The 13468-nt window shown below is 45.7% G+C and overlaps 1 protein-coding gene across 1 annotated transcript in view; it reads left to right on the forward strand.

The window, feature by feature from the left end:
* The window catches only part of FN1 (fibronectin 1), a 208361-nt gene that overhangs the window by 152265 nt on the left and 42628 nt on the right, over positions 1–13468 (forward strand). The window contains exons 2-10 of the mRNA XM_026087948.1: positions 80–208; positions 1690–1827; positions 3511–3642; positions 3758–3895; positions 6685–6843; positions 8299–8499; positions 8986–9165; positions 10664–10840; positions 11787–11939. Coding sequence (XP_025943733.1) covers positions 80–208; positions 1690–1827; positions 3511–3642; positions 3758–3895; positions 6685–6843; positions 8299–8499; positions 8986–9165; positions 10664–10840; positions 11787–11939 — 1407 coding nt within the window. The remainder of the gene's footprint in view (positions 1–79; positions 209–1689; positions 1828–3510; positions 3643–3757; positions 3896–6684; positions 6844–8298; positions 8500–8985; positions 9166–10663; positions 10841–11786; positions 11940–13468) is intronic.

A 13468-nucleotide genomic window follows, 5' to 3' on the forward strand; every position in this document is an offset into this window, starting at 1 on the left:
CCGTCCCGTCCCGTCCCGTCCCCCTGCCCGTGCGGGGGGCGCCCAGGTAACTCGCAACTCTTCTTGCTCCCCGCCGCAGAGACCTGCTACGACAACGGACGCTACTACCAGATCAACCAGCAGTGGGAGCGCATCTACCTGGGGAACACGCTGGTCTGTACCTGCTACGGCGGCAGCAGAGGGTTTAACTGCGAGAGCAAGCCTGAACGTAAGTCGGTGCTGCCCCTCGCCCGCCGCAGCGAGACCCGGCGCGGCTCCCGAGCCGCGTGAGCTGGGCGCTGTGCCGAGTTAGGAGCGGCAGCCCGGCCTGGCCGCTCGTGAAGCGTGGCGTTTAGGGTCGGTAACGGATCTGCAGCGGTTGCACTGAAGAGCTGGCCTGAGGCTTTAAGAGATGCTTTTCATTAGAGATGGGCCTGCCACCAGAACCCTGAGCCAAACAGCCCTCGTCTCTCTGGAGGACTGGATCTAAACATTAAATTTTGGAGCCAACCTCTTCTTTATAATGAACTGAACTGACTCCTCGACTCGCACAGGGAAGTTCAAATCTGGAGTCACTTTGCAGCTCTGGCTCTGCCCTGTTTGATTGCTTCACCCCGACTTTTCATAGCTGTACAGTGTCGTCAGCATGTTTAAAAGTATTTCAACTTACAACTTTGCACAGCCCCCCAGCCTCACTGTCAGCTTTCTATAGCTGAGTGTAAAATGAGATTGTTTAGTCTTCTGCAGGAAAAAGTTTAGGTAACAGAAAAAATTCCGAGCGCAACATCTGCTGGAAGATGTGTCTCTCTGGGATACAACGTAGTTTAGATAATCAGATGCAATCTGTCTGTCTTTGTTGGTCTGTAGCCACTGCTTTGCCATAACTCCTTTATGTTGCTCCGGAGAAATGAGAGAGAAACTGATTCCTAGCTGATAATGCTCATGTAAGACAGATGGAGCATCCCACTGATCTATCTTGGAAGGCTTTTGTGCTGCCTGTCTCAGGGCTAGAGTAYTTCAAAGTAGTACTCAGTCCCCTTACTGCTCCATAAAAGAGGAGCTAATCTTTTCTTTCTTTCTCTCCCCTCCATTGACTCCAATTTTACAGTTTTGAAATCCAATAGCAAGTTTCCCATATGGCATAGTTAGCCTTATCTGTCCAGTGGTGAAGTCAAGAAGGTTGTTTCATTGCTAATCTCAGGTCTGGTGGCAGCCTTGACATAACTGTTCTGTAATCACTTACTCATGTGTGAGTGTGAACAATTTACAAGGATTCCTGTGGACTTCAGCAGGACTGCTGCAGAATTCAGGATTAATATACACAAGCTTTTGCCAGGTCAGAATTAGGAGGATTAGCATGACAAAACACGGCTTCTGAGGGATGCTTGCTTGCTCCCTCCTGTCTCCTGTACTGTTGCACTTCAAACGGAGGGGATTTGTCCTTCCAGGGCATGCCTGCCCACTTGCCTTGCTAAGTTTCTTGCTCCCTGGGAGTGGGAAGCTGCAGGTGTTCAGCAGTGTGGGGACCTTGAGTTGGTGAACTTCACCCAACTTGTGCTGTCCTGCTCCAGGAAGAGAGAGGTGACCGAGCTGCATTTTTGCCCTAGGGGAGGAAAAAAAAAAATCAGTGTGCRGACAGGAGGAATGGTTTCTTTTGACTGTGCATGTTACTTGTGTGGTTACATAAAGTTCACTTTTCTGTCCTCACAGCTGAAGAAACTTGCTTTGACAAATACACTGGATCCAGTTACCGAGTAGGGGAGACGTATGAGCGCCCCAAGGACTCCATGATCTGGGACTGTACTTGCATTGGAGCTGGACGTGGGAGAATCAGCTGCACCATTGCCAGTATGTAACTAAGAGCCTATTACTAGAGCTATTGTTCCTTAGTGTCATATTTTCCACGGCAACTTACACAATACTCCCAGTGCTGTTATGCCCATTAGCTGGAGTAATGGGCTTTGGATCAAAGCCCCCTAAAAGTGTAATTGAAAGTCCTTGCCCCATGCGCCTACAGAGAGAAGAAACATTTGCACAAGCAAATTCCTCTTTTATTTAAGAGGAAGTGTCATGTATGAAAACACAGGCCAAAACTGACTCTGTTAGTGTCCTGCCATACAGGTTAGTATGTTTAATATTTGTAAGAGTGTGTTACCTCTTCATAGACACTTATAACAGTAGTTTTCTCACTGGAAAAAGGAATGAGGACCTAATCTGCAAATGGTGAGTCAGAATAGCTCCATCAGCTTTAATAGGTCTGTTATGAGCATATACCACCTGAGACCCTGTCCTGCTGGCCTCCAGCACCGGCCACTGAGGGAGCTGGGATTTGAAATCCCTTCACCCAGCTCAGTGTGCTTCTGCAAGTCCTTATTCACTGGCCTACCTCATACTTTCCTCTTTTTATTCCTTCTCTTCCCTCATCCCTTTCTCCCCAGCTTTCCCTTTCACCTCTGTGCTTCTCTATCTGGAAATCCTTTCCTCACTGAGTCACCAAATTGTTCACCATCTCCCTTCAGCTCATAATTCGGCTCTCTGCAAGCACAGATGAAGATCACTGTGTCAGGACTTCCAGGCTGAGATTTCAAAGTCCCTTAGGCACCTTTGGAGAAAAGTCTTGTTCTTCCAAGTATCCAGTTTCTTGTCTGAGCCTCATAGYACCAAGTCCAATAGCGCTGCCATGCAGGGCTCAGAAACTAGCCCTCGTCATGGTATGGAAAGAAATGCATTGGCTCTAACGAGGAGAGCTAAAGCCATTCCGAATTTAATGGCACTTTATTGGGCAGCGATGGTAAGCGTTGTAAGAAAAGAAAGTCAGTAAGGAAATTGCAAACGTAAGAGCAGTCTCATTTCCTCATCAGCAGCCTGGTTTAAAGCTCACTGGAGAGTCTCATTGACTGTACCTGGCTTTGAATCAATCTCAACTCTCTTAGATTCCCTGCTTTCCTAAATGAGCCAACAGAAAGCTTTCACGCCTCCTAATAAATGACCAGCCGYGTTTCTCCTCCCTTCCTTGGAAGATGATGCCGTGTTTGCGAACCGCCATGCACCGGGGCTCCCCCCCGCGAGCGCGGGCCAGCCACTGGGGCCGAGGCACCGCAGGCTGCCAGGGACCGGTCCCCACAGGACAGGGCCTCTGCACCCGGGGGGGAGGACCAGTGCCCRTTGCCCCCGCGTGCCGGCCCGGCCGCTGGGCTGCTGCCTCCCTGCGGAGGTGGCAGCGGGGAGACAAGATGGAGGCAGCCCCCCTCCCCCTCCTCCCCCACCAGGCTGCGCACAGGCCCTGAGGGCACCATGACCCCACCTGAGGGCGAAACGAGCTCCCCGTGCAGGGCTCCTCAGGCTTTCGGGTGTCAAACCTGCAGGGGGGTGGGCTGTGGAAAGAGGAAGGTGTCTGGGAGGCAACGTTTACCTTCCCGGGGGAGGAGAGCGCAGGTGGGCGGGCGCCATTTTGTGGAGGAGGCCAGGAGCCATCTTGGCACCTTGTCCCCTGGCCTGGGGCTGAGCCGCCCTCCCTCTGCCCCGCCGCAGATCGCTGCCACGAGGGCGGCCAGTCCTACAAGATCGGCGATACCTGGCGGCGGCCCCACGAGACCGGCGGCTACATGCTGGAGTGCGTCTGCCTGGGCAACGGCAAGGGCGAGTGGACCTGCAAGCCTGTGGGTAGGTGGCGGCTCTCTTCCTCCTCTTCCTCCTCCTCCTCCTCCTTCGCCATGGTCCCCGGCCGCCCGCTGGGGGCAGCACGGCCCCGCCGTTAACCCGGTCTTGCCTCCCGCAGCCGAGCGCTGCTACGACAACACGGCCGGGACGTCCTACGTGGTGGGCGAGACCTGGGAGAAGCCCTACCAGGGCTGGATGATGGTGGACTGCACCTGCCTGGGCGAGGGCAGCGGCCGCATCACCTGCACCTCCCGAAGTAAGTGCCGYGTGCGGCGCCGGCCCCGGGGCCTCGCTGCCGAGCCCTTCGCCTGCGCTGTCCTCATCTATTTTATCTCTTTATTTATTTTTCCTTCCCCCCCTTTCCAAGTTCAGCCTTGAAAATGCCACTTCTCCCACTCCCCGGCTTTCCTGGCCACCATGTGCAAGCTCAGGCGCTGAAGTGAGACGAAGCAGAAAGAGGGGGCTTGGAAGCCTGATTTCTTTTTTTATTATTAATTTTTTTTCTTTCTAATTTTATGTGGCAAAAAGTAATGTACCAAAGCCAAAAGGTGCTCCTTTTTCCACCTGATAGCAATCGGCAGCAGTTTTAGGGAGRCAGCCAGGTAAAGGTCTCACAAGAACAGGTGGAAAATAATCCATCCCCTCTAAGGTCAGAAGCGAACACTCGCAGGCGGCTCCTGCCATTTACGGCTGCGGGACATCTAAGGGTGGGGGCTCCGCGCCGCTGACCAAGCGGCTGCATTGTTTTGGTTGCACTGGTTTGATTTTAATCTGCTTTAGAGAAAAAGCTTTTGGGAAAGGTGCAGGCCGAATGAGCCACGTCCCCCAGGAGGCTGGTGGAATTGCTTAGTCTGCAGACTGGCACAGAATTTGGCCTAATCTCACSCTTTTGGGGGTTGTTTAGATAACCTCTGGGGGGAGAATATGGAGCTTTTAAAGAGAAACAGACACCTGGTCCAGCAGTGGAGTCTGCCAAATTAAAAATGTAACCTTAAGGGTTTTTTCCCCCTTTTTTACAGTTCAATATATGTGCAGTTCAGACAGGGTTTATTTTGTTTGCTGTCTCATCTACCTTGTTAGTTTTTCCCACCATTTTAAGTCTTCAGTGTAAATATGCTTCCCCAGTTCAAATGACTTCCCTCGGTTTCTGTATCAGTGAAGTGATACTGAACGATTTACATTGGGGTAAATATCCAGTGTATTACTGTTTGCAAAGCTGACTGGGCTTCTAAAATCTGAAATCCCGTTTGCTTATTTACCTCCGATGTGGATTTTAGTAGGAACAAGCTCTGTTGTAGAGCTATCGCAGTTTATGCTGCCTCAAAATTTAACTTTGTACCTTACACCTTCATTATGCAAGTTTTGAGAAACTCTTCTGTAGCCTTAAAACTGCCTCACGTTCATCTGCCTTGGGACAAACAGATAATAGCTTTCTGCTGGTATAAACAACAGAACTGTAAAGAACTGAAACACTAAGGAGAATTGGGATTAAAATTGAAGATCTGGGGAGTCTTGGTCAAGAAATAAGCTATAAAAATCAGACCAGCCTTGACAATATTAACTCTGTTAGAAGCACATGGGGAAAAATCATTAACTGTCAGATAGGAATGAATAAAACAGAATGTGTTGTTTGTGAATTTTGGAGGAGATATTATTACTAATAAAAATGACGGTATCTTTCTTCCCATAACTCAGGTCTGCATTGTTGCACTGCAGGGGAAATTGTAGTATAATGGCCTGTTCATTTTGTTTTTCGAATGTAATCAAATACGTAAATTTGCATCTCTCTGTGTAAAATGATAGCTGTAGCCCACAAAGTGGCGTTATGCTTCAGTATGTGTTGTTGCTATCATGTGTCTCTTATGGCCAAYGCTTTCCAGAGTGACCACTGATTTTTTTTTTCTTTTTTTGGTGGGGTGGAGGGTGTCAGCTTTTTGTCACCTAACTCAAGACTTTGAGTGTTCATAAGACATGTTTTATGCCAAATTACATTATCAACACTTCACCAATTTACCACTCTTCTGGCAAATACTCAGGTTTTTGGTCATTTTAACCTCTGTGAATCATTCATGTGTTTTCCACATTCATAGTCTRTCCTGTGTGCCCTGAAACACAGGACAGAATATGGAAATCTGTAGTGATGTATAGGTCCTTCCACAGTTCTTCATAAATCCGTATTCATTGATCCATGATTATATTTGAGCCACTGTATCAAGTTGCCCTTGGATGAGAAGGTAAAATGCTGTAATGGAAGAAGAACTAGTTAATGCATGTGGCTCTGGCATTCAGACAAAAGTAGTTTGTTATGCTGGCCTTTGAACYCATTTACTCAATTTATCAGGGGCTATGGATTATTAAAGACAACAGGAAGCTTCAGAAAGTCTAATATTCCTGGTCTGACTGGGTAGCTTCTATTAGCTTTACTGGCCACTTCAYGCACACTTCTTTTGGAAGAACTGGAATTTAACATATTGCCCTCCAGTAGGTTTTTAACTTCTTCCAGCTGCAATAGAGCTCTGAAGTTGAACTGTGCCCCGTGTATAGTATGAAATGGCCCAGGTACAAAGACCTCCTCTTAAAAAGAGGAGAAAAAAAGGCATTAAAGCAAAGTGTTGAAGGTGTATGCTAGACAGAATGGGTTTTAAATGGCTTTTAAAAATGCCTAGCAAGAATGTCTTTAATCCAGGATGTGCTTTTTAACACGTGAATTTTTTGAATGTGGCTTATCTTCTTGAAATTGGGAGTGTTATGGTGCTATCTGAGACCATGGCTAGAAAGTGAAATTCCTGTTTTGCAAATCGGTGGGAATTTTCCCTTAGACAACTTTAGCATCAGGATTTTCAGGCTCTTTCCTAGCTTATGTAGCTTAATGCAGGCATTAGTGCATATAGGACTCTTAATAGTAGGCTACAAAAAAATTAGGAAGGCTCTCAACAAAGGCTGTCAACTACCAGCTCATTTCATAGTGTTGGTTGTTCAACACTCTAGATTGCATGCTCAAGCCATCCAGTGCGGAAATAGCTAATAGCCATGCTCCTTATACAGATAGGTGCAATGACCATGACACCAAGACTTCGTACAGAATTGGAGACACCTGGAGCAAGAAGGATAACCGTGGAAATTTGCTTCAGTGCATCTGTACTGGTAACGGCAGAGGTGAATGGAAATGTGAGAGACACACATCCCTGCATACRACTAGCACCGGTAAGTGGGGCGTCATGGTGTTTAGGGTAGGGGAAGAGCCAAGGAATGACAAATGCTGGAATGACTAGGACTCGGTGTTGAACTGCACTGTCCTAGTCTAGGCATTTGGGAATTTTGTCAGGGAAAGATCAGCAAGAAATAGGGTCAGAGTTTGGGAGATGCTCCTTTTTTGTGCATACATTGATATAATTAATTTATGCTTAGTTTCCTTGCCCAAATGGGGCTTGCCATACAAATGCAATTGCATGCATGATCACAATGTAATAAATCACATATCTAGGATCGTGCATCTATAGGAATATCTTCTAGTTCTGTCTTGGAAACATGACACTTTGAGTTAATATTTGGACTTGCTGTATTTGCCTTGGTAACTTTCTTTAAATTCCCTTAATTTAAACTCCTCTGAGGCCATCTAGTTTCTTTGACAAGATAAATAACCTATGGTTGAGCTTTAAAAAATAGGAATGTCACAGAATGTATACAATCCTATTTGTTTAATACATGAGCATCAAATGTCTTGTAATTTTGGTATAAAATACCTAGTTTATAGGTAATGTAAGCTTTCCGCCCAAGTTCTGTCAACGTTTTCGGCTCTTAAATTCTTTCTTACCATTTTGAGGATCTAGTTTTCCTTCTGCTGTGCAGACTAAATCTTCTCTGCATTTTCCTGTAGTAGCTACACTGAGCTTTTCTTGGTGAGTGAGTTAACTGTAGTTGCCAGCAGGTTAGCTTCAAAATCTCAGAAGGTCTAAGCTTCAAAATGCACAAAACTTAAAGGGTGCCACTGCTTTGCTGGCATTGCTTCCCCTTTTTCAGCAGAGCTGAATTTGTGGGGATTGCTGTGGAAAACATTAGCAGTGTCCACAGTGTAGAAAAGAAGCCTCTTTGTCTCTCAGTGTTATTCAGAATGATAACTGGCCAAAAACTTTGATTCAAAGTTGAAAAATTCCAGAATAAAGGAATACATTTATTTGTTTTTCTGCTTCAACAATGAAGAATTCAAAATGAATACTTCCTTTTCTTTGCCTCATCCCCCTACCTTCTCAGTACTTATTGTTTTGTCACTGGTCTTCGTTTTTTATTCTAGATTTCCTTCAACTAAAATGCTTTTTCCAAAAAAAAAAACAACCTTCATTTTCAACAATTCCCATGAAAAACAGGCTATGCTTTTAATCCTTCCTAAAACCACTCTTCAGTGGTAGAAACTGGAGCCCATCATTAGAAGAAGTGGGAGTAGTTCTTTTAGTTTTGAAATTTGCTAAATGGAGCTCAAAGTAATGCTATGAAAAGGAATATTTAAAATGTGTCGAGGGAAGCTAAAAGTGTCGTGCCTTTAACTTGACGAAAAGTACCTAAGACTTTATTATCTCTGCATTTAATTGAAGCATTCTGTTCTTTAGCTTTGCRTGTAATGCCTGGTGTCTAGTCTCACTCTTCTCCCACGTTCTGCTGCAGGTTCTGGCTCTCCTAGCTTCACAAACTTGCAGACTGCATTGTACCAGCCCCAACCTCAACAGCCCCAGCCTCAGCCGTATGGTCAGTGCATAACTGATAACGGAGTGGTGTACTCCGTGGGTATGCAGTGGCTCAAGACACAGGGAAGCCAGCAAATGCTGTGTACCTGCCTGGGCAACGGAGTCAGCTGCCAGGAAATAGGTATGAGTTTGTTTTGTGCCTGTTCAACTCAATGAGCTCTTCGATTGCCCTGTGGTTTAACTTCAATGTAAAATCCTCTGGTGTGGTTATCAGAAGTGTCTTCTGAGGAAGACAAATACTAGAGAAAGGTGCAAGGGGGGAAGTAATAGCTGTTTTGATTATTTGAAGCCTGGCTCTAGAGGGTACAAATATTTCCCAGTGAGTTATATATAACCTGCCGAGGGAAAACAGAGCCCTTGGGAAGCAGCATTAATAATTTTACTCAAAGCAAGCTGCAATAATATATGTTTGGAAAAGAATGTAAAAGAATGACACAGCTGTGGGACTAAGTCTTCAGTTGGTGTGTATTGGCCCAGGTCCTTGGAAGTCAGTGTGGGTTCACAGCAGCTGGTGACTTGGCCTGGAGAGGCTATTGCTCTTCTGGAGCCCTAAGACTGGGGATTGCTTCGAGCCAGAATCTAATGCTGTGATTTGTTTGTGTTAAAGCTGCAACTCAAACRTATGGTGGCAATTCTGATGGAGAAGCCTGTGTTTTGCCTTTCACCTATGACGGGAGGACTTTCTATTCTTGCACCACCGAAGGCCGTACAGATGGGCACCTCTGGTGCAGCACCACCTCCAACTTTGAGCAGGACAGGAGATACTCCTTCTGTACAGAGCAGAATGGTAGGTTCTTCTCTGAGGATCTTCACGCATGCATGGCCCTCATGAGCAGATGGTAGAAGGAGCAGAGCTTGTAGTGACAGGCTGCTGGAACAGTCCGGCAATCTGGAGGTACTCCAGGCATGCCCCAACAGCAAGGCAGCCATATGGGTTGAGGATTATCTGGAGTCAGGATGTTTTTGTGCTCTTGGCATCTTTGGAGAGCAGTCAGGGTGACACAGGCGTAGCCTTTGAGTCCTGTTCTTCTCTCTTCCCTGAACTGACCTTAGAACAGGAGTTCCCAGTCAGGGCAGAGCTTTAGCCCCAAAGATACTTAGACTTTGTCTTTGCTTGGCTGGATTGCTAGAGCCAATGCCCATATTAGGCTGCAGAGGAGAGGATATCCATGGAGTACAATTTGTGCAGTCCTCTGTCACTCCCTCAGTCTTGCCTCTCTAGCCAGGTTGCCATATATAGCAGTAATCCTAATGTGATTTGTGATCACTGTGATCAAGAGATGGTGCATGACTAATGCAGCAGCATTCCCTTTTCTGCGGATGGTCATGTTCCCTGTGCAGCACAAACCTACCTGTGGTTACACCTCCTGGAAAGCCCATCAGACATCCATGGAGCAGTATCCAAGCAGCCTCCTCTGGGATCTGACCTTGGAGAGAATGTGTCTGAAATTTTTTACATTCCCAGAGGAAAATACTGCTTCTTAAACTACATAAATACTGCTATTCTTCAGTTGTGTTTTTTTTCTCATAAAAGCCAAGCCCTTCTCTCCAGCATATATAATGTTCTCTTAAAAAAAGAAAAAAAAGAATTAAAAAAACCCCTCTCCCCTCCTTGCTCACACATCCACATTCCTGTTTTAGTGAAACTTCCTGTGATATACTGTGGGAATGAGAAATATCGATATAGAAAAATCTAAGCAAATGCTTCCTTATTCTCCATTACTTGTAAACCAGAGTTGCTCAAGAGGTGAATAGTTCATGTAGATTAGAGTCCTCTTTCCACTGCTGCTTGCAAAACATGAAGATTCCAACCTGCGGAGAGATTTTTGACTTGTGCTGTTGTACATAACCAAGTTGTAACCCTTTCCTAAGGCCGAAGACTTTACTTTAAACCAAAGGGCACAACTGGGTAATAACCTCAGTGAGATAATACAGGTATTAAGAGAACTGAGATTATTTTATTACCTGGGCCTTAGTACGAAGGGCCTGCAAAGCCACTTCCCAGACACAGAAGGCTTTGGTTTTCCCTGTTGCCCAGGAATTCCCATGCCTGGGTCCAGCAACTCTTTCCACAGCAACATTTGATTTGAATTGACCTTGTGCAAGGCTTGTGCTTCTAGATCTGAATTAACTTAAGCCAAGAAGAGAGGCTGGTGGATAATATCATAAAGAATATACAGAGAAAGGAAAAAATAGTGTTAGTGGTTTGTTTTTTAAGCTCTTTCTGCCTGCTAGGAGAGAGCACAGGCTTGATTTGCATCTTTTTCCTTTTTACTCTTGTACAGTTCTGGTCCAGACACGCGGTGGCAATTCCAATGGTGCATTGTGCCACTTCCCTTTCCTGTATAACAACCGCAACTACACTGACTGTACTTCTGAGGGACGGAGAGACAACATGAAGTGGTGTGGAACCACTGAGAACTATGATGCGGACCAGAAATTTGGTTTCTGCCCCATGGCTGGTAAGACTGAGAACCATAAATGGATTATGGGGTACTTATAAGGGATTCTTTGAGCTGCGAAGTAAAGAGCTGGCTGTCATCGACTCAGTTATTGATGACTTCCAGCAAGCTGCTTCCCAGCCCAAAACCCTTTAAGGAATTTAAGTTTTGTTTTGTCCTTTGTTTCTTTTTCTCACTAATCAGTTCTGGCAGAGACTCAGGCAGCACAAAGAGAAGGCGGTTTTCTTTACTCTTTTGCTACCAGCCAGTGGTAGGCATGGTTGGCAGCTAGTGCAAACTGGTGTAGATTCATTAGAGCGCGTTGTATTGTAGCGCTTTATAGGAAGCGAGGTTTAGATTTTATCTGCTARAACTGTCTCACTCATCGCTCATCACTTCCTTTTGCCCAATGTGTGGATAAGGATAAGAGTGTACTTAAAATATCAGTGTGTTACCTTGGAAAAGACAGCAATGTCAAAATCGGTGTTATGGTCCATTCCTACAATCCATGCATGTCTCAGTGATGTCAGGAGTGGGAAGTGTACTTGAAGGGAGTGTGACTCCCAGTTTTTAAATGACAAGGCTTTTGCAACTCAAGACAGTGCAGCATGTGAGCCCTTCAACAGCTTGTGAAACTCCCATCTTTAAATAGCTATGCTCATATAAAGGCATATATGTAACAAGAACCGATTCATTCACRCAGCATGTCTTGGACATTGTGCAAAAGTTGCTTCTTGTAGCTTTCTAAAGAGAATTAAAATGAATGAATCCCTAGGAGGGATATGCACTTAGAGAACATCATCACCCAGCAAAAATGGTATTCGAAATGGAGTGGGTTCCTACAGCTCCCTTGTTAAGAATGCAGAAACCACTGCGCAGTATGAGGAAGCATTTGCAAATGGTCTGAGCCTTCATGATCATGTTAACTCTAGCCAYGTAAAGCATCCTCCTGTTCTCTTTCAACCAGCCCATGAAGAAATCTGCACCACGAATGACGGTGTCATGTACCGCGTTGGGGACCAGTGGGATAAACAACATGACATGGGCCATATGATGAGATGTACTTGTGTAGGAAATGGCCGTGGAGAATGGACTTGCATTGCCTACTCCCAGCTCAGAGGTACTGTTTTTTATGTTGATGTTACAGGCTTAGCCTAAGTGTTGGGGGTGGGAGAAATTGGTTTTCTTTCAAGTCCCATCACTGGGAATTGAAGCCCAGACTCAAATCATATATCACCAGGCTTGTCTTTGGCGTAGAGAGGGAATCAGAGGGGCTACATGAAGTTCCTCCCTTGTTTACATGCTGGAGAAGTACAGATTCAGCTTTTGTAGGCTAGGAAGCAGAGAAACCATGATTAGCTCAATCAGTAGGTATCCCTACCTCCTTTTGTCTACATTTAGGCATTGGTGCCATTGTGGCTTTATGGAGAGCAGAGGTATTTCCCCCTCTCAGGAACACACAAGGCCCCAGACTAGTCTGAAGTCTGAGTGCAGAGCTGTCTGTTTTATTGTTCTGCAGTGCCGTTTGCAATCTGTCTGTGTTGGATGAATCCCTTTGCTGGCTAATCTCAGTGCTGTCCTGCCAACTTTTCATATAGATTACTTTTATTTATTTACATATTTATATAAGCRGCCCAAGTGGAGAAGTGCTTAAGCAACACCAAAAAAAGAAGACTTAAAAGCACAGACATTTGATCATCCTACAGCTAGCTCACAGCATTGGCTTTGTGTCTGGAAAAGGCAGGGGAGAGGGGGTTGCTGTCAACACGCCAAGAAAGGGCTCAAACACAACTGCTGAAATGGGATATAATTTATAGGGAAAAGCTTGCTCAAAGACTTTGGGAGTTTTTTCGTGCACTTCCTTCAGAACAGTGAGAAATGCACAGCTAGAAGTTGGTCTGTGAAACTCCTTTCTCAGCATGGGCGGCTAGTTGTCTGCAATTTCATCCCTGAGTTAGTGGCCTCCCTTAATGGAGGGGTGAGGGGGAGATTCTGCCCTTTTTCAAAAGGCATAGGTTATCTAAGTAGGACTGTTAAAACATAGCAACCAGAGAAGGTCCTCAGCCCCCATTGGACCTGTGGTGTGGGAAAATATGATGGGGARTGAAGGCCTGGGATTTACTGAGTCACTTCCCCAAGGACGGAAGGCCTGTGACTAAGTCTGAAACTGAACTTAGGTCTCTGGGGTCCTAGCTAGCAAAACAACATGCTTCTAGAGTGGTTTTCATATTTGTTTTGTCTGTTTTCCCCTTGCTTTGATTAGATTGCCTGTACGAATTCTGGGCCAGTTCACAGGTTGCCGTAGCCTGACTGACCCCAATGGACTGATACCATTGTATTTCAGCATGGGGTCTGGTTAGTGCTTTTTGAAGGCAGAGCTGATTAGCAGGCACCGGGAGCATCTTGGACATAAAAGATCTGCTCTTCTCTTTAGAGCACAGCAAAGCATGGCAGAGATAGCTGGCAGCATAAAATCACAGTGAAGTGCAAACGTCTTTATGATATCTTTATGAAATTGGAGTAGCCCTTTTCTCCTTGCGTAGCTCCAATGATTTCGGCCATACTCACCAAGGTATTAGTCTAGACCTTTCTCAGAGGAGGTAGTGAAAGAGTTAGCCTGCTGTTTTAGTTTCTTTCACGTGTGGAAAC

This window comes from Apteryx rowi, unplaced genomic scaffold, assembly GCF_003343035.1.
Source record: "Apteryx rowi isolate R43461 unplaced genomic scaffold, aptRow1 scaffold_12, whole genome shotgun sequence".
NCBI classification, from domain to species: domain Eukaryota; kingdom Metazoa; phylum Chordata; class Aves; order Apterygiformes; family Apterygidae; genus Apteryx; species Apteryx rowi.